General features: G+C 38.5%; 1 protein-coding gene across 1 annotated transcript in view; it reads left to right on the top strand.

The window, feature by feature from the left end:
* Nucleotides 1–7,398: 7,398 nt before the first annotated feature.
* LOC150088284 (aminopeptidase N-like) overlaps nt 7,399–21,875 on the top strand; it is a 488,751-nt gene continuing 474,274 nt past the window's right edge. The window contains exon 1 of the mRNA XM_090369447.1: nt 7,399–8,110. Within this exon, the coding sequence (XP_090225573.1) occupies nt 7,473–8,110 (638 nt within the window). The 5' untranslated portion in view covers nt 7,399–7,472. The remainder of the gene's footprint in view (nt 8,111–21,875) is intronic.

The following is a 21,875-nucleotide window of genomic DNA, read 5'->3' as shown; positions in this document are numbered from 1 at the left end:
GCCAGGTCCAGATGGACCAGTTTTGGCTGTCATTTTTTCGGAGTTTTTTTTTTTTTTTTTTGGGTGGGGTAGTCCCGGAAGGGTTTTTAGAAGCCCAAACTGTATTCCTTAGAAAACAAGTTAAACGGGAAAAGAAGTGGGTGATTGGAGGCTAGCGTCGCTACTCAACACTGATTATAAGTTGTATGCTAAAGTGCTAAACGTTCGACTCAAAAGATATTTAGAGCACATTATAGGCCCTAATCAAACGTACTCAATTCCTGCAAGATCCATGATGGTAAATCTGTCATTTCTGAGGGATTTGCAAGGGTACTGTAAGAAAAAACGATGCAGCACAGTGGTGGCTATTCTTGATCTAGCAAATTCCTTCGATAAGCTTTCCCACGAATACTTAAGTAATTTACTGCACGTAGTTCAAAGGCTCTCTACTAAGAAAGGCTATTATGAGTTTGTACAAAGGGACAAATACTACTTGATTAATGGCTACAGCTCAGATAAAATAAAACTGGAACGGGGGGGGGGGGGTAAGACAGGGGTGCCCACTGAGCTGCACTGTTCTCTTTGGCATTAGAACCCATACTAAGGCAACTAGATATTTCCAAAAACATCAGAGGGGTGCATTTCCTGGCCCATATCCGGACTGCAAATATGTAGCACATGCCAATGATGTGATCTTAACTCTAGCAGACAGTAGTTCGCTACAAAAAGCGCTGGAAATTTTCAGCTATTTCAGTTTATTTAGTGGTCTATGTTTAAACAAAAGCAAGACTAAATGTTAGCATTGGGGAATGGAGGGGTCCGTTACATCTGCCAGGGAGCCTCACGGTCTCGATAGGCCTAATAACCATTCTAGGGTTACCGTTTGTGAAATGTCCGGCAGTTACATCTTGGCAACTGCTGGGTTCTTGGGAGAATGCGATTACAGAGTGGAATCTAGGAATGTTATCCTTTTCGAGAAGAGTTTGTATTGTGTCGACAAATCTGACACCGATTCTGATGAACATTGTATCAATCGCATCATTCAATTGCGCAGAGAAAGCTTACTGAAGACTATTTAAGTTTTTCTGGAGTAACAGGCAGCAGGAAGTAACACAACAGAGGTTTTTCCTGCAGGAAGCGAGATAGGGGGTACGCTGTACATATTTGAAGTGGCTAAGGTGAGCTTATGTGTTAAAGCGCATCCGTGCGACTCTATGAGGAAAGCATGCAGCGGCCGCCTTGGTAAAATATAATTTGGGGAGTTTTACTGGTCTATTGGAGATGGAACATACTGGCCCAGCAACTGAAATAATAACGCCATTCTATAAGTTGGTAATCAGACATCTATACGAACTATCGATAGGTGGTCTGGACATGGGGAGCAAGCTTAAAGTCTCAGATATATATTGGAAATTGTTCGATATAAATGTACCACCAGCGCCGTTGCCGCGAGGCTAGCTGAGACTAGATACAACCCAGATGTTCGTTAACCTACATCATCATGTAGGTTATGAGTCACGGAAAGACCTGGCTTGGAGGATAATGCATGGACATTTTCCAGTGGAGAAGAATAAGGCCAAGTTCCAAGTGCACATGAATGTAGCTTGTCTATACTGCAAGGCGCGTGAAACAGTGGAACACGAATTTTTCTCCTGTCCAGCTATGCAGCGTATCTGGATTACTGTGCATAAAACAATGGGAATACCGCGTCTAACCAGGGAACAAGTACTATTTTTAGTTTCCGGCTCCGATCTCTAGAGCGACGAGTATTCTGATATACCTGTTAAACGAAGTCATATATAAGGCTTGGAAAATCAGGAAAAGAAAAGAAGGGTTTTTTGAATGATTGCATGCTGCAATCAAAATTCTTACAACTATGGTGTTATTCCACACCTCTGTGTAGATTACTGGACAATAAACTATATGTGCAGCTTAGATGGTAAGGATCAGTCTGAGTTATTATTATTATTTCTCCTAGGAGACACCCGGGCGCCTCCGTAGCCAGGTGGGAAGGAACAGCAGTGCGGAGCACACGCTTCTTGATTAGACCGGGGTTCGAGCCCGTCACCAGCAAATACGGAGGATGCGGAAAGGTCAGGGAATGACCACCGCATGTCCCGGAGCAATATGGTCTTAGTTGCTAATGCTCCTAAAAACCAAACAACAACAACAACTTCCTAGGAGACACCCGGTTACAGCCATTGACTAGGGATATGTCCAGGGATGATAGGTCCAATTGACTAGGGATGATAGGTCCAAGATACATATTCTGTTATGCAACAGAGAATAATATTATATACAATTTTACATTATATGTAACACTCGTTACTAAATTATACAATACATGTAATACTTATCAGAATTATACAATATATTAATAACTTGTAATCTGCTTAAGACTTAATAAATAAAAAAAAAATTATACTGCTGCGTTTAAAGCATAACATCACCATATTTACATTAGCACAGATATTCACAGAAGAACAGTATACAGAATACAATATAATACAGAGTAAAAGCGTAAAAGTTCATTTTTACTGTTTTCAGCAGTCTGTTTCTTCTGTGGGAGTAGAGTGGATTGGTAAGTATCTATTATTGGTAAGTATATATTATTGGTAAGTGAATTGGTATCCAGGAGAGTGTTAATAGATGAGGTCGGGATTCCTGTCAGTTACTGTATGGAGGTTCTTAGTGATATTTATTTTTTCTCACATCTGTATCTGCAGGTAACAGTTTTCGAGAACTTCTTTTCTGTATGTTTTGCTTGTGCAGAGTTTTTCAGGGTTAATTTTTAGGGTATTAAACAGCTTTAGAGTGTTTGCTGGAAAGAATTTTCCCAGACTATCCAATTGCGTAAATGCGGGCTTGAGTTGCTGTTCCTTACCTGCAACTGGTCTTTGTGTTTCTCCGGGTGTTACTATCCACTCTCGGGCTTTCGGAGAATCCAGCCGTCCTGATAAGATCCGAGCAAGTGTTATTATATTCTTTGTAGTGATCGTTTGTCTCCAGGGCGTGACTTCTAAATTGGAGTATAATATACCTCTTGAGATGGTAAAAGGCTTAGCTGAAATTCTGTTCAGCCATCTCAAGAGCCAGTATTCTATTCCTAGAAAAGCCTTGATAGTGCTTTCGGGAGCTGAAGACCATATTTGTGACGCATATAGAGGAATAGGGATAACACACCTATTGATATACTGAATCATTAAATTAGGGTTTGTAATACCAGTTAGCTCCTGCCTGGTTGTCCAGAGCGCCGCGTATGTTTTCCTACGGATGTAAGCATAGGGCGGAAGGAAGTTCAGTCCTTCGTCCCACTTGAGTCCAAGATCAACATGTGACTGAACCTTTTGGACAAAGATATCGTTCACGTATATTGTTATTTTGTTTGGATTTATTTTATTTGTGAAGGTCATTTGCGCAGTCTTGTCTTCATTTAGGCGAGGTATTTTTGTAGTTCTTTTATTTTGGCGTTAGCCACTTGGTTGCAGTAGTTGGCAGATTTCTGGTCTTCTGAGGTAATACAAAATTTCATGTCGTCCGCATATGTGATGAATTGCATCCTGTTTTGAGCTAAGAAGGGTTCGAGGGCTATGGCAAAGAGTGTGGCGGACAATACGCCGTCTTGTGGGACTCCTTTATCGACTTGGTATGTAGTGCACACATTCCCCTTTGTTACTGTAATTTGTCTGCGCAGAAGAGTGTTCGTTAAAAAATGGAGGACATTTCCCGTAATGAGGAAGTAGTCCCTCAGAATAACTATTAGAGCTAGGATGGATATGCTGTCGAATGCTGCTGCCACATCTAGAAAAACAACATCCAGTTGCTGCTTGTTATTTAGCGCTTGCTGGATCCTTAGTAGTGTTCCCATGAGGTTGGTGATGGTCGATCTCTGAGGAAGTACTGAGTGCAGGTATTCAGGTCTGTGTTTGAAGCAGTGTTGGATGATGATGTCCAGGATTGTTTTTTCGAAGATTTTTTGCAAAGAGCATCCAACAGCGATTGGTCTGAAGTCTTTTACAGATTTAGGGTATTTTATTTTGGGGATAGGTTTTACGTAATAGCTTTTCCACAGGGAAATCCTCTTCCACCATTATTCTCTGAAATAGATGTAATAATATATCGATGATGAAACAGCTACATATTTTAATCATAAAAAGTGGGAATTTGTCTGGCCCGATTGTAGCTTTATTTGGGAGACTGTTGATTGCTCTTTTTAAGTTGTCTCTGCTGATACTGATTTCCATCAATTCTTCGTTGTTAGTCACAATTTGATTAGTGTTCCTAATGTCTTTAATTTTCTTCATTACATCCTGCATTTTGTTAATGTTATCTTCACTGTTAACTTGATTTTCCTTGAGGTGTGTTCCAAACTTAGCTTCAGCCCAATCCTTAAAGGTTTTCTCAGCCATTTTATGCATGTAGCTTTTTTTTTTGGCAATTATTTTGCCCTTTTTTAATTTCGTTATAATCATTTAAAGGTGTGCCTGTTTCTTAGTCTTCGTGAAACGTGCTCTTTCATGCTTGTACCGGATGTGATCCTCTGGATGCCCTGTTCTTTTCCATTTCCTGTACAGTTTTTGTTTATTTTTGAAAATTATTTTTAAATGTGGGCTGAACCAAGGGTTTGCCCTCTCTGACACTTTTAGTTCCTTAGAAGCTCCTTCTTGCGCTATATATAAAAGTGAATACGAGAGTGTTGTTAAGGCAGCATCGGTGCTCAAGAGGTATAGGTTTTGCCAGTTGTATTCGGTAAGGTGTTTTACAATGACGTCATATTTTGATGTTCGTAATAAATGAAGGAAAATACCAAGCATGGAAAATTAGGAAAAGAAAAATAGAAGGAACATGTATGGAGGTATACAAATATACTATTCAATCCATGCATGCTGCAATTAGAAGATTTCTGGTGTTAGAGCTACTCCAACTGGGGGAACAGAAATTTCTAAAACAGTGGTGTTATCCCACACCGCTGTGTCGGTTAGCAAATAATAAGATTTATGTGCAGCTTAGGTGGTAAAATCTAGTCTAAGTTAGGGATTAGGGGGCAGTAATATAACTAGCTTAGTCTAAAAGGTACAGGGACCAAGCTGGCTGCAGGCAAATCATCTCTTTCCCGACAATGCGGCGGCTTGCTTTTAAATAAAGCTATGTGTAAAGATGGAAGAGTGAAAGAGGTGTCTGAGAACTCATGTAGGGCAAGCCGACTCCAGGCGGCTGCCTCCTGAGCAGGCAGTCAATGGACTGGGCCCTCCACGGAGTGTTTCTTAACGAGATTGACCCTATTGGGATATAAGATCATTGTAATGAGTAAAAGTAGATGGTGGAAACTGCCCCTTTCTATTTTTGACGGCAGGTTTTCTTTCTTTCCTCTGCTATCCCCTTTTTTTCTTATCTTTCTTTCTTAAATCTAATAGGGGTAGTAAGTATGGAAGAGGATTATTTATCCCTTACCCATATACAAAGTAACCGTCTGGGTGGTTGTATCCAATGAGAATAAATAACAATAGTCTTCTCTACCAGAGAAGCGTTACTTATTCGAAGTAGGGCAATACCTGGTATCTCGTTGTGAAGGTAGCCACAATATGAGATACGATTAAAAACGATGCCTTCACACTACGTACGTAGTTTAATTTATGGGTAAAGTATGGCGTGTCTACACCGATATTATATTGCAATATATATTTGAGGCGCATTATAGCCACAGCAGCTTATGCGCCATCAAACTCACATAACAACAACAAAATTATATATTTGAGACTAATTTTATTAACTATATTTTTATTCCATAGCACAGAATTTTGAGCATTCCTATGACCTTTCTACCTTAACCCAGTCCTCTCTCAATTTCCTGCACAGATGCTCCGTCAGCCTGAATAATTGCACCCTAGTGTTTAAATTTCTGTATAGTTTTCGCCTGTATTCCATCTAAATCCAGAACATTCTCACTTCGATTCATGGAGCTGCTTTTCCATTTTTTCCTAGATATATCTGCTTTTCCATTTTTATTTTCATTTCAACTTCCTTAATTCGAACGTTCAGTCCTCTTTTTATGGAAGCTGTCACTGTCAGTTTCTCTAAATTCCTCTCTTCCTTCATTCAATAGCTGTTCATAATAATTGACCATTTGGTCAATTATTATGAACCAATGGACCAAATATTATACAATTGAAATTAAACTTAGGGACTAACTTTAGAGACATAGGAGTCCTATAAAACTATAATCATTTATACATTTATTATTTATTATATAAACATTTATTAGGAGTCCTATAAAACTATAATCTTATTAATTCATTCAGGAGATCAGTATATGTACTTCTCATTTCTATTGATTACAGAAAATAAAAAATAAATATTTAATTTAAGAAAAATCGAACGCGCCTAATATGTAATGCACTGCGTACATAAACTAACTTTTTTTTTTTTTTTTTTTTGTAAATGGGTCCAAAAAGAGAATCGTTGCAAATAGCAGTGATTGACATGCCTAGGGTGTTTTGTCTCCCCCTCTTCAAACTTGTCGCTGTTTTAAAATCGGGGACTCGTTTACCGATTTTAAAACAGCGGCGGGGGGGGGGGGGGAGATAAAAGCCCTAAACGAGACTTACCAAAGAGGGCTAGGCATTGTCAATCACTGCTACTCGCAACGATCAATTGGAAGGGGTACCAGATTACAAAGACTAACAGGGTATGTTAAAGTGAAATGAATAAATGAATCAAGTAAAACGAAAAAGTAAAAAGATAGTTGACATACAGAGCGTCTTCTACTGACTAAATGACATTTCGATTTAGAAAGAAACGTAACATTGCAACGTTTGTTTATTTTTGCCTCAGTTGGAAGGGCTGCTGTTTGGTGGCGCTCTTTTTAATATTTGTGGAAATTATTTTTAACTTTTCATTTTAACGAGGTGAGGGATGTCGCGAACTCAATATTGGTGGTAATTTGCGAGTGTTGTTATAATGAAATGTAGTTAAATTAACTGTTGTTAAGCGAAGTATACCTGTACATAAAAATAAAAAAAGATTACAGTAATACGAAATTACAATATATCGAGCATTGATATCAAACTATGTTCAGCCTTATTAAAACAAGATCGGAGCTCTGAAAAATGTGACGGCATCTTTCGCAGATACATTTTAAAAGTCTCCTGACGCGTATTATACGCATTTTCGTATATATACGATAAAAAAAATTTCATATACATTTAAAAATAAACTTAGCGTTTTTTTGTGAACCAAATGATGTCAAGGAAGAAAGAAATTTTCCAGTCCAACGCATATTCGTCACGTGACGTGCCTTGCGCTGCAATATCCGACTAGGCGATCAAACAGGTTGTTATTTAGCATGCCAGGTGCGTTTCATCATTGCACTTCTCCTTGCGGAACGGCACCTTCTCTCTCTCTTGTTGCTCGTTTACCGGCTTACTTTTTCAACTGCGGGTTCCAGCGATCGATTATTCTTCAGCGTTCCGACGGTGGCGCTCGAAGTGTATAAAATGAGCGTGATGTCTAGTCGTGAGCGCCTCGATATGGATGACGCGGAGACTGTTAAAAGCGCAGCACACAGTTTGAGCTTTAAGCAGCGGAAGGGCTGCTTCTTAGACCGGTGGGTTCTGGGCCTAATTCTGTTACTAACCGTATGTCTAGTGGCGGCAGTTGGCTTGCTGGTCGGCTTTCTTAGCCCCTGTCCACAGAACGACAGTGTACCGCAAGCAGGAAGAAATGAAGAACTATTCCGTAATCCCAAACCTTACATCTTATTGTCTCGTAGTCTGCTACCTGAAGAATATGACGTGGAACTCCAGCCGTATCTCATTCCAGACAATTTTACTTTTGATGGACGTGTGAAGATAGTGATAAATTGCAAGGAATCAACAACAAACATTAGCATCCACGTTAATGATATAATAATAAACATACACACAGTGCGATTGGAACACGCAGCGGGAGGGGTGGTACCAGAGATTGTCAGAACCAGCGAAGATAAACAAAAAGAAATTTTTATTATTCACCTTAGTGGTCCCCTTGAAGCCAACAACCTGTACGTGTTGTCTATGGTGTATAAAGGAAATCTGAATAATGAACTGGTGGGCTTCTACAGGAGTTCTTACAAGAACGCACATAACGAGGAACGGTAAGTCTTGCATAGAGAATCATCAGGATTAGTACCCTTTTAGTGATATTTTTCAGTTATTTGAAATATATATTTTCTGATTATGCTGAGCTTATTTCTGAGTATATTTTTCTGATTAGAATAATTGTCGTCATATATCTCAAATCTAAAATTGAAAACAATATTTTTAGATATTCAAAAATAAATCTAAAAAATATCTCAACCAATTTTAGTTTTGTTGTTGTTGTTATTATTATTATTATTTTTCAAGTCTAAAATTATTTTTATGTTTTCGAAGGTCCGATATTATTTTCATCAGGTCGGAACTTCGAATAGTTTATTTCTGCATACGGTTTTTCATTATTGCTGAAGTTTTTCATTACTGCAGTAACTTTCAAAATATTTTGAAAAATATTTCTCAAAATATTTTTAGATTGCCGTACCTTGCATGGTGCTGTAATCCTGTAAGAAAATATTTCAGTAAAAGCTTGATGAAAATTACAATAAATTGTAGTGAACTAGAAATAAAACTGTAATACAGTAACAACTCGTATTACATGGAATTTTCTCCATGTAATCCGATCAATCCAATTGTACATTAAATTCAAAAGAAATATATATATTCACGAAGTTGTCAGTATGTTATGATTTGCTATTCTGTGAAATACGAATGCATTAAATGTTGTAATATTATACTTGGAGCAAAAGTTCTTGAAATTTTGCTGTGTCATATAGTGGCAGTGTAAGATTATTCAGTCTGAAGAGCTTTCGTGTACCATTGGTAGAGGTTCATCGAAGATGATGGTGAGGAAATTCCGGGCTCGCTGATACTCTATTTTATTGTGAAAATATTTTAACTGATAGAAAATGCCATATAATTGCTGCAGTTACGTCACCGGTGCCCTACAGACGAAAAGCCTGGTTCTGGAAACTCTGTCCGTTGTTTTCCCAAGTCACTTCGTTAAAGTGACGGTTATTGTAATTGTAACGAACAAGCATAAGTAGAATTTTAGAATTGGACGTTGTCTTTAAATGCAAGAAAAATTTTCACTTCGCTCAAAATCATACATATACAGCATATTGAGCGTGTTTTTATTAAAACAGTACTAAAATATCTCAGTTGTTCTTAGAGGTTTAGGCTCTTTGTATTCCTATTTGGGTTGAAATTTCTGACCTCGATATTAAAACTGGACTAACATTTAGATTGCCTAATAAACTGCTTTTATTTCAATAGGAAAGTTATTCTCCATCCTCGATTTGGTGTAAAAGCGTCATCGATATAATTGTGAAACTGAAGAAGTAAACTGGTTTAATTTAAGAAAGCAAATATAATAATAATAAGGGGGCTTTGCTCGCCTACCCCCCGCGCACGCTTTTCTACGTAAAATGTAGACATATTACGGAGTAAGTCAAATCTTTTCTACATAAAATACACACCTGTCTAAACGCACTGATCGATATCTAATCAGGAAATGACGTATGTAATTATTTACCTGTGCATTTGTAGTGACGAATTGCCCCGCCCAATTGTACCACATGACCCGCATCCCTCTTCTTCCATTGGCTATCCGACTCCCCCACCACGCAACATTCTAAAGGTCGAACAAATATCACTATGTAATTATTTACCTGTGTTTACAAAGGTAACTTAGGAAAAGGCATTTTGCTTCGGATTCCATAATGCATGAGGAACATTGTTGCATCCGAAAGAGCAAGACTAAAATATTTACAAACTATACAAATATTTAAACCATTTACAAAATACTAAACTATTTACAAATATACAAACTATATTGAATCCCTTCATCAGCTCACTTTACAATGGAACATCAAATGATGCTAGGCGTGGTCATGATGACAATGATGATGACATCACTATTAGACAGTGATGGACGTGTACGAGGTGGGTGAACGTTATGCAGGCAGTTGTCTTTCAATGTGACGAACGTTGGCATTCGTCCACGTACGTACTCTATGTTGTCAAGAGCATGTGTCTGATTCTGCCCAGTAACCCATTTGGGTGCCTTCCATTTAACGTTCACCAAACTCGTGCACATTTTTCACTGCCTAATACATGACCACGCCCGGCATCATTTGATGTTCCATTGTAACGTTTTTTTGTATATTAATGTCAGCCGACGAAGGGACACAATGTCCTGATATAGTATTAGTAGAGGCAAGAAAGCAAGCTTACGTATTATCAGCCAAAAAAAAAAAAAAAAAAAATTCATATATCATTTCCTATAAACATTTGTCCAGTTCCTCCTTAAATTTAAGCTATCAACTTCCACAACGACAGATGCTTCCATCTGTCGTTGTGGAAGTTGTTCCAGCAATCAACTAACAGCTGGCTAAAGGCAAATTTCTGCACATCTATTCTACAATTGCCTTTCCTCAATTTGAATTTATGCCCTTCAGGTTCGTAATCTGAGCAAGAGGAAGAATCCGAATTGAGCCTGCTCAACCCATTCAAGGCCTTATACACCAAGTATAATTCTAAATATTTTAGTACTTTGTAAATATTTTAGTTTTTTGAAAAGATTTGTATAGTTTTGCTATTATTTGTATAATAATAACATTATACTAATATACATTATACTGATCGAAATCTAATCAGGAAATGACCTATGTAATTATTTACCTGCGCATTTGTAGCGACGTAATTGTCCCGCCCTCTTCTCCCATTGGCTCGAATAAATATCACTAGGAGGAAAACTTTTTTAATGTATAGAGAGATAATACAACGATTGTAACGCGAGAAGACGCGACACAAAATTGTTTTTATACTGAAATGCTAATGATATACAACCGCTGTTTTGTTTTTTATTTCAAGTAAAACGATTTCGTTTTATAGTGTCACACCCAACAGTTTCAGAAAAAAAAAAAAAAAGTTCTTGTTTATACTCCTGCGCGACCACCACAGGCCAGTAGAGTTTACAATAAATCAACACGTACGTTAATTGTATTTAGCAGTCACGGGCTTGAACCTCGGTCCTCTCAAAAATCGTGTGCTACTAGTACTATCGCTCCTGACCCCTCGGCTACATCAGAGTACGCCGATGACGTTTTTGCATTAAACCGAGGACAAGAAACAACGTTCCCATTGAGAAAAAAACAGCTGATTAGAAAAATTTAAGTTTACAAAAGTTAAGATATAAAATAGTCCAATTTTAACAACAAATTCAAAAATTTGCGCAAGCATTAGCAGTGGCAAATGGTGCAAGAAAACAAACTTATACAGCATCAGCCAAAAATAAAAAATAAATAAATAAAAATAAAGACGCCTTCCATTTCACTTATTCATTCTCTCCAACAGTTTGTCTAGTTCTTCTTTGAATTTATTTAAACTATCAACTTTCAACAACAGATGAATGTTTGTTCCAGCAATCAACCACCCGCTAGATAATGTCACTCTTTGATTCCCCTCTGTGAATTGGGATTACCGCGCGGACTACCCCTGAATCCAAAGATGCTCTCATAATTATGGGTAAGGTTTTGTTTACTTCCTTTTCCGCATCCCTTAATACAGTGTTTCTCAAACTTTTTTAGTCACGGAACACTTCATCTCACAACATATTCACAGAACACCTACGAAACACAAGTTTAGCGGGAGCCAAAGAACTGTTTGCTAATATTTAATTACATACGACGTACTGTACATCAAAGAACACTTTATTTCAAACACATGTAAAGCCGCAATTCAAATATAACTGTCATCATACTTTGGTTTTGGTCTTTTATTAGTTGGTTCCTGTTTTCTCACTTCGGAATTGGGTAACAAAAGGCTGCGATTGTTCATCCTCACTTTGAAGTGTGACAATATTGTGTTCGTTTTCATCGACCACAGTTGCAATACTAGAATTACTTGCTTCTCATTTTAAAGTTACTTTTTCAACCACAAATCCATGATTATTTATTTTAATAATAATATTTCGAAATACTGACAATTATCAAAAAAATAAAAATTATACAAGGAAGTGAGTTTAGTTATGGTATCGCTTCCGCCGCTCCTTCAACCCGTGTACTGCAGGCTAAATCGCATACGAATGGCATATTAGACCACTACACTGCTATTTTTCGTAGATGGTATTACCTCTACCATACTTTTCTATGCAAAGCCTGCTAAAATAGTGTTCCGTGGTCTGCTAGTAATGGCCGCATGGCTGCAAGAAAGCCTATGGCTTATGCTGCACCGGCCAAAAAAAAAAAAAAAAAAAAAACGAATAAAACAATGATTAAAAAAAAAACAACTAATAATTAATAAAAGAAAAGGAAATTAAACATATCATCCTATGGGTTTCCCTCACCATAAGGTACTATTCAGATGACCCAATAAGTTGCCTACATGGGTGGTAGAGGGTGACCCTCTACTACCCATGTAGGCAACTTATTCCAGAATTTATAACTCGCTGGCTAAAATAAAACTTCCTGCAGTCCAATCTAAACATCTCCCCCCGTCACTTGAATTTATGTCCCCTAGTTCTAGCATCATTTATAATCTTGAAAATTTCGTCCTCATTCATTTTACGGCTCTCAGAACCTTAAACACTTCAATCAAATCTCCTCTAAGGTGTCTAGTTTCCAAATTCTGCAACCCACATATTCGAAGTCTTTTTTTCATAAGGACGCCTTTTTGGCGATCTCACCAAGCGAGTTACCCGTCTTTGCACCCTTTAAAGAAGCTCGATGTCTTTCTTTAGGTGCGATCTCCATACTTGAACACAGTATTCCAAGTGTGGTCTAACAAAAGCCTTATATAATGGGATTGTCACGTCCCTATCTCTACTTGCAAAAGTTTGATAAATCATCGATAGGACACCATGGGCCTTCCTTGCAACCTGTTTACAATGCTCAGAGAATTTCATGTCTGACCGTATCGTAACACCCAAGTCCCTTTCCTCCAGTACTGAGTTTAGTTGAACTCCAGCAAGTGAATAAGTTATTTTGGGATTACTGTTTCCCAAGTGTAATACCTTACACCTTGTTGGATTAAAGCATAGCTGCCATTTTTCTGACCATTCCTGAAGTCTATCTAGGTCTCTTTGAAGAAGCTCAGCTTGACAGTGATCATTAACTACTCTACCAATTTTAACATCATCTGCAAATTTAGACATCACGCCCTCTATTCCTTCGTCAATGTCCTTTATGAAAATTAAAAACAACAGTGGTCCTAATACTGATCCTTGGAGAACTCCACTTCTTACATCAACCCAATCTGAGGAATAGCCATTAACACAACCCTCTGCCTCCTGCCCTGAAGCCATCCTGCTATCCATCTAAGGATTTTCCCAGTGATTCCAACCTGTTCCAGCTTATAAAGCAACCGCTCATGTGGGACTGAGTCAAAAGCTTTGCTGAAATCTAAATAAACAATGTCGAAATTATTCCCTAAATCCAGCTCGTGAGTGACCCTTTCAAAATAGCGAACCAGAGTTGTTAAACATGATTTTCCCTTTACAAAACCATGCTGAGTATCCTTGAGAATTTTAATTCTATCCAAATGATCCTGAATTCAACCCTTGATCATTGCCTCCATGGTTTTCCCTACCACTGAAGTCAGACTGACAAGTCGATAATTTCCCACTTCACTCTTCCCACGCTAATCTTATGTATGGGAGATACATTGGCACTTTTCCAATCCAACGGAATCTCCCCAGAGTCTCGCATAATTAGCCTCAGTGGTTCAATGACCTCACTTGCCGCCTCCGTTAAGATTATAGGGTATATTCCATCAACTTCAGGAGCCTTACTGGCCTGTAGGCTCGAAAGTTTTTTCATTAAATAATCTTGCGAAATTTCAATATCAATAATTACATATTTTTCAACTTCGCTCCCACAATTCCTCATTGTCACAAAAGGTTTTTCATTTGTCAATATCGATGCAAAATAACTGTTGAGTTCATCTGCAACTGTAGCTGGTGTATTTAATACTATCCCCTTTCCATTACGTAAAGGTCCGATCCGGTTTGTCCTGCTCTTCTTAGCATTTATACACTACCAGTGCGACAAACTTGCAGGAGGTGTAGGGGGCACAAGACGAATTGGAATCACATAGCATTGCAGCGTCCGAAATGCCTTCGTCATGCGATAGAGGACGTTGAACGGGAGGTCGCGTGAACAGCGATCCCGCTGGAAGTCAGCATTTGCGAACCGTTTCTGTTGAAGAAACCAAGTAGCAAAAGTCCTCTGGAGTGGATAATCCTCAGGCTCCAATGATTGGACTCGTTGCAGATAGTATGAACTCATTTGGTTTGTTGACAGTATCCTCCATACAGTGGATTGGGACAACTACCAACCCAATCGTTGACCTATCGCTCGAGTACTCGTACTCGCATTGCCTTCTGCAAGACGTAGGACATTCTCCTCATTGTCTGGCGTCCTCGTCGTTCGCTCTCGATTCATGGTACCTCTCGTGAAACATCCAGTCTCACGTAACCTTCGGTGCACACGTGCGAAAATCGTATGATGAGGAGCACGCCTGTGCGGGAACGTTCCTGGTACAAGCGCAGAGCGGCACGCCCGTTACAGTCCGCAGCTCCATTCGCGAGGTGCATGTCGGCCAGTTCAATGTTTGAATACTCGTCCATCCTACTGCCTCGGGAACCGGTTCGCAATGCTGACTTCCAGCGGGATCGCTGTTCACGCGACCTCCCGTTCAACGTCCTCTACCGCATGATGAAGGCATTCGGACCCTGCAATGCTATGTGATTCCGATTCGTCTTTGTGTCCCCTACACCTCCTGCAAGTTTATCGCACTGGTAGTGAATCACCCTGTATATGTGAAGAATTCCTTATCCCCCCCCCCCCTCTTTGCTCTGTTTGCTAACGATTTCTCATAAACTGCCTTTGCCTGTCGAACCTTTTCTGTGGCTCTATTACAGATCATCTTGTAGCTGTTATAGGCTTCGGTACTTTTTATTGCTCTGTAACTTTTCCATGCCACCTTTTTATGTTCAAGTAATGTGGCAACTTCACTATTCATCCAACTTGGAACCCTCCTCGTGGAGTATTTTTTTTTTTTTTTTTTTAATGGTAAATACGCATTCAAGGCGTCTGTGATTAATGTTTTAAAAGCATAACACAGTTCAATTGTATTCGTTCCCTGTGCGATATCTACCCAGTTAATAGAGGCCATCTAGCACCTTAAGGCATCGTAATTTCCTTTTCTGAAATTATAACCCATTCCTTTGCCTTTTACTGCTGCTACCTCTCTGTCATCGTCATCCTCCGTAGAACTCTGTGATCACTTCCTGCTACTGGTTCCTCTGCTGTCAGCCCTGTTATGTCATGTGATTCATGGGTGATGATGAGGTCTAGGATATTCTTTTCTCTACTACTTTCCCTGACATGTTGATACAAATAACAGTCATCTAGTTGATTTAAAAATTTTGTTCCCCCTGTCGAGTTTCCTTCCATTTACTCCAATCAATTAGAGGCAAATTGAAATCGCCCATAATAAGACATTGACGCTTATCTACCCATTCCATTTGCATGTAGAGGCTTTCGTCATAATCTTCACAAACACCTGGTCTGTAGATTACTCCTACTCGCATTATACCTTTGTTTCCAACTATCTCACACCATACAGACTCTATACTTGCATGTGAAACATCTGAATCCGGGATATTAGTTTATGCCAGTTTAGTTATTTGATAATAATATCAAAACTATTTGATGTTAGGTTATGCCAGTATATTAAAAACCGAAAAAAAAAATTTTTTTTTAATTATAATCATCCTTATAATTATAAAATTATAGTGGTATATGATACAAATATGCAAAATTTATTTATTTTTAATTATTAATTACGAATTTTCGCGGAACACTTGTTCCCACTTTGTTCTCGGTTATTACAAAATCATTAAGCACCCTATTACAATTTGATAACCTTGTGGCATTTTTAAACCTTAATAACGCCTCATGTGTGAATATAGATGCAAAATACTCATTCAGTTTGTTTGCTATCTAAGCAAGATCATCAACAGTTGAACCATCGATATCAAGTGGACCAATCAGATTCATTCCTTTCCTTTTAGAGTTTATATAAGTAAAGAAGTCCTCGCTGTTTTTCTTAGCATCCTTTGCTAAAGATTTCTCGTAATCTGCCTTCGCCTGCCTAACCTCCTTTGTGATTTGATTACAGACTAGCTTATATCATAGGCTTCTGTGTCGCCTGATAATTTATATGCATTTTTCTTCTCTGCCATGAGTCTCATTAGTTCATTCGACAACCATTTCGGCCTAAAACTTATGGGTTGGTCACTCGCACACTAGTAAGACTTTTGTGGATTTGTTGGATGGTTGTTTTCTGCAGCAGCACGTTCGAAAGGCAACCAGAGAGGGTAATACTCTTGATCTGGTTATCAGCAGTGATCATTCGTGTATTAAGAATTTGCAGATAAAGGAGCCGCCATTAGGTGGCAGTGATCACAGTGTACTGATGTGGGATTTACTTAAAGATATAATTACGATCAAGGGTAAAGGAAGAGGTTTTTGCTTCCGTAAAGGTGACTACAGTGGTCTCAGACAGTTTTTAAATTTTTGAAGTTAAACATAAGAAAAGCAACTGGGGTGGATGGGATCTACTAGTTATTTTAAAGGAGGCGGCGAAGGAAGTAAGCATACCCTTAGCCATAATTATGAGAGCTTCCTTGGACTCAGGGGAGGTCCCCACGGACTGGAGACGTGCAAATGTGTCCCCAATTCACAAAGGGGGATCGAAGAGTGACACGAGTAATTACAGACCAGTTAGTTTAACTTCTGTTCCGGGTAAAATAATGGAGTCACTGGTTAAAGATGCATTGCAGGATCATCTAGACAAAACTGCAGCAATAATTCAGACACAGCATGGGTTTGTTAAGGGAAAGTCTTGTCTGACAAATTTGATTGGTTATTATGATATGGTTACAAAGGAACTGGATGCAAAAAATAATTTTGATATCATATATTTGGATTTCAGGAAAGCTTTTGGCACTGTTGCGCATGGAAGACTACTGTACAAATTGGAGCAGAATGGTATTAAGGGTAAGTTGCTACAATGGATAAAAGTATGGTTAAAAGTATATAAAAGTAAGTAAGGTAAGTAAGAAGACAGAGGGTGGTAATCAATGGGTGCTGCTCTTCGTGGACTAATGTCATTAGTGGAGTCGCACAGGGTTCGGTGTTGGGTCCACTGTTGTTTTGTATATTTATCAATGATATTGATGAAGGTATATCAGGCTTAGTGTCGAAGTTTGCAGATGATAAAAAGGATGGCAGGGTTGTTAATGACAGTAATGGCAGTGTGCTACTGCAACAGGATCTAGAAAATTTGGGCAGATGGGCTGAGAAGTGGCAACTGAAGTTTAACCTTGACAAATGCAAAGTACTGCATATGGGTAGAAATAACCCCAGAGAAACGTACGAACTGTGTGGTACTACACTTAAGGAGGTAGAAAATAAAAAAGACCTGGGAGTAATTGTGCAATCAGATATGAAGTTTTCTGAGCAATGCAGACAGACTGCCAAATCAGGTCATGGGGTGTTGTTAATGATATAAAGGAATTTTGTTAGCAGGGAAAATGAGGTGATTGTCCCTCTGTATAAGGCAATGGTCAGGCCAAGCCTGGAGTACTGGGTGCAAGTCTGAAGGCCTCATTTTAGAATGGATGTAGATTTGCTTGAGCGTGTACAGAGAAGGACAACAAGATAGTCCCTCTCTGTATACGCTCAAGCAAAGAGAAAGACAAAAAGATGGGTGAGGGGAATTAAGGGATCCTCTTACCAGGAGAGGCTTAAGTTCTGCAAATTGTAGCAGTTGGAGACTAGGCACCTGCGAGGTGATCTGATTGAGGTGTATAAGGCCTTGAATGGGTTGAGCACGCTGAATTCTGATGGGATTCTTCCACTTGTTCATATTACGAACCTAAGGGGGCATAAATTGAAATTGAGGAAGGACAGATGTAGAATAGATGTGCGGAAATTTACCTTTAGCCAGCGGGTGGTTAATTGCTGGAACAAACTTCCATCTGTCGTTGTGGAAGTTGATAGGTTAAATAAATTTAAGGAGGAACTGGACAAATATTTAGAGGGGATTGTTTTGTAATTTTTTTTTTTTTTTTTTTTTTTTTTTTGGCTGATGCTGCATAATCTCATACACTTGCTTTCTTGCATCACATGCTATTACTACTACATCTCACGGATGTAGTAGTAGTAGTAGCATGTATTTCCCAAACTGTGTTCCACTAGTGTAACACAGTTTGGGAAACGCTGCCTTAATATTCCATCCACCTCATGCGCCTTTCTTATGTTTAACTTCAACAATTTCTCTTCCACTTTCCTCCCGGTTATTATAAATTCATTTAGATCCCTGTTAGAGTTTGATAAACTTTCGACATTCCCTTCCCTAAGGAATTCCTCATGTGTTAAATGCGTGTGCAAAATACACATTCAGTTTGTCAGCAACCTGAGCATGATCATCAACAGTCAAAATATTTGATATCAACTGAACCAATTTGATTCATCCTCTTTCTTCTAGAATTTACATAAGTAAAGAAGTCTTTGCATCCTTTGCCAAAGATTTCTCATAATCTGCCTTTGTTTGCCTAAACTTCTTTGTGACTTGATTACAGGTTAGCTTATATCTGCCATAGGCTTCTGTGTCGCCTGATAATTTATATGCACCCTATGCATTTTCCTTCTCTGCCACGAGTCTCATTAGTTCATCTGACATCCATTTAGGCCTAAACTTTGAACAGTATTTATTAGTTGGTATGAAAAGCCTAGGCTTCCATATTTATTTCCTTGAACGCTTCCCATTTAGAATTTGCTGATGGTAACATCTCAGACAGTTTGAAACTGTCTGAGATCACTGTAGTCACTTCTACGAAAGAAAAACCCCTCCCTTTATCCTTGATGGTAGTTTCATCTTTAAGTAAATCCAAAATAAAAATCATTGCGACCGAGTGGTTCTTTTATCTGCAGTGTTTCTTAATGTATGAATGATCACTGTATGAATCACCGTAATCATGAATGATCAAGTGTATTACTCCTTCTTGTTGCCTCTCTAACATGCTCATGTAGAAAACAGTTATCCAATAAACCACTTTTGACCCCGTTTCGAAGGAAGCATCTTTTGGGTTCTGAAAACGCCACAGAACATATTAATTAGTCTTGAGATCTATAAATTCTCTTCTGTTTCAGTTAATACCAATATTGTAACGTTTTTAAATATATATTAGCAGTACTTCCTATGACAAGCAATGCTGGATTTAGGGTTCTCATGGACGTGGCGCACATTTTTTCTTGGTTCGTCACTCACAAATAACAGAAAAAAAAAAAAAAAAAAAAAACCACAGAAAAATTACAGATAAAAGATGTATTTATTTGCCTGAACATTTTTTTCGCCGAGTGTTCCCTAGCTTTCGGGTCCCACTGCACCACTGTTCCACTGTTCCTCGTTAAAGAAAACCTTGTGACAACCTGTTCTGCTAAAAGAAGTTGTTCCACCTTTGAAAAGTTAAAATAAATATTTAAGAAAGATGGCGTAATACCAATTAGTGGGCCCATCCACATTCATAAAAAAATTCCATTAGAAACATTCTATGAATTGGAATTATTGTAAATAACTTTTTCATTTTAACCTAATGGAGTAAGACCACTAAGGGATTAGTGGTCTTATTCCATATTCGCAAATATTTGGAGTAAGGCCACCATTTGGCCTAAATGAAGTGGTGGACTTTTTTTTTTTTTTTTTTTTTGCAAGAAATATTCTAGGAAGCTGAAATCGTCATATGTAAATTTCATCATGTAAGAAAGAATTAGATGTAAATGACATTAATAAACATGTGGTTTATTTATTTTTTGGCATTATTTTTAAAAATCTGTTTTAAAAAGAAATATCCGTTTCTGTCTTAAAATCCATTTAAAACCATATTACTCCATGCTTCATTTCACATACGTCAGATAACTTTGTATCGAATATGTGAAGTCCGATTGTATGTTTTTAATTAACATAATATGTGAATTGTTACATATGACAGAAAGTAAAACAATAAACAGGAAAAAGTAAAAAAAAAAAAAAAAAAAAATTTACATTCCCTCAAATATGACAAGCTGGGCTTGTGACCTGGGAGTTAAACGCTGCTGGAACTAATATTCACATGGCATTGTGAATAAAGTGAACCAAATTTCAATGACGTGCGGTCGTCTTGCGGCAACCAAATCTGCGGCTTACGACTTCACGGTGGTAGGATTGTTAGTAACCATGAGTATAACCCACGTGTGCAAGTCGTGAAATACCACCTAGTATTCAGGTGGTATCAACAACACACAGAGAAATGTCGCCCATTTGGGTCACCTGGAAATAGGAGGCTATATATGATTCTCATCAACCGGTGCGATATCACCACCACCTTAATTATTGGAGGTTTGAAGAGGTAAAACTCATTTTTAATCTCCAAAGAAAAGCTCCGGCAACCCCATCTTTTCCATCATGCAAAAATGATCGATGACTTTTGAAATTATGATGGACATCACGGCGATATCCAATCTTTCTTATATTTCGAGGATTGAAATCGAAAACAGTTTTCGCATTCTGGTAGCAAAATACTTCACCGGATCGAATTGGTAATCCTATCGGAGGCATCTGGATTAGCTAGCGTATAATCTGGCTGCCTCTACTCTTCTATATAGTGACTTGTGGGAGTTCGACTAATGTGCATGCGGGGGTATTGTCGAGGTCACTTTATATCAATGAGCTGGGCATATTCTTACTATATGTGCTAGTTTCAAAACTTTCGTTACTTCACACATATCCCCCTCTACTGAATACATTATGAATAGTCAAACTAAGAAGAAAAACTTACCTGAGGAAAGGTCTAAACCTCAACATTTCCTCGTTCATACCACAAACATTAGCATTAGTAAAGGCATATGATGCAAGAAAAATCAGCCAGAAAAAAAAAAAAAAAAAAAAACTTCCACTTCACCCCTCCGTTCGTTCGAAATACCTGTCCAGCTCAGCCTTAAATTTATATAGGGTATCAACTTCCACAACAAGGGATGGAAGTCTATTCTACCAACCAACTACCCGCTGGCTAAAGGCAAATTTCTGCACATCTATCCTACATCTGTCTTTCCTCAATTTGAATTTATGCCCTCTCAGGTGGATTATTCTGAGCAAGAGGCAGAATCCCATCAGCATTGAGCATGCTCAAACCATTCAAGGCTTTATACGCCTCTATCAGATCACCTCGCCGGTGCCTAGTCTCAAGACACTGTAATTGGCAAAACTTAAGCCTTTCTTCGTAAAAGCAACCCTTTGTTCCCTTCATTAACCTTGTTGCCCTTCTCTGTACTCGTTCCAGCAGCTCTACATCCTTTTTGAAATGAGGCCTCCAGACCTGTATACAGTACTCAAGATGTGGCCTGACCATTGCCTTATACAAGGGAATAATCACTTCCTTATCCCTGATAGAAAAATTCCTGTATGTCATTGATAAGACATCATGAGCTACTCTTGCAGCCCGTCTGCACTGCTCAGACAACTTCATATCTGCCTGCACAATTACCCCCAGGTCCTTTTTCATTCTCTACCACTGTCAGTGTAGTATCACAGAGTTGATACGTTGCTTTGGGGTTGCTGTTTTCCATATGTAGTACTTTACATTTGTCAATGTTAAACTTCATTTGCCACCTCTCAGCCCATCTGCTCAACCTTTCGAGATCCTGTTGCAGCAGCATAGTGTCAGTAGTGTCCTTAACAACCCTGCCAACTTTTTTATCGTCTGCAAACTTGGACATTAAG

Source organism: Mastigoproctus giganteus, chromosome 3 (genome assembly GCF_048544385.1).
Source record: "Mastigoproctus giganteus isolate SK-2022 chromosome 3, ASM4854438v1, whole genome shotgun sequence".
Lineage (NCBI taxonomy): Eukaryota > Metazoa > Arthropoda > Arachnida > Uropygi > Thelyphonidae > Mastigoproctus > Mastigoproctus giganteus.
The sequence above is the reverse complement of the archived record's forward strand: the minus strand, read 5'-3'. Positions and strand labels throughout refer to the sequence as shown.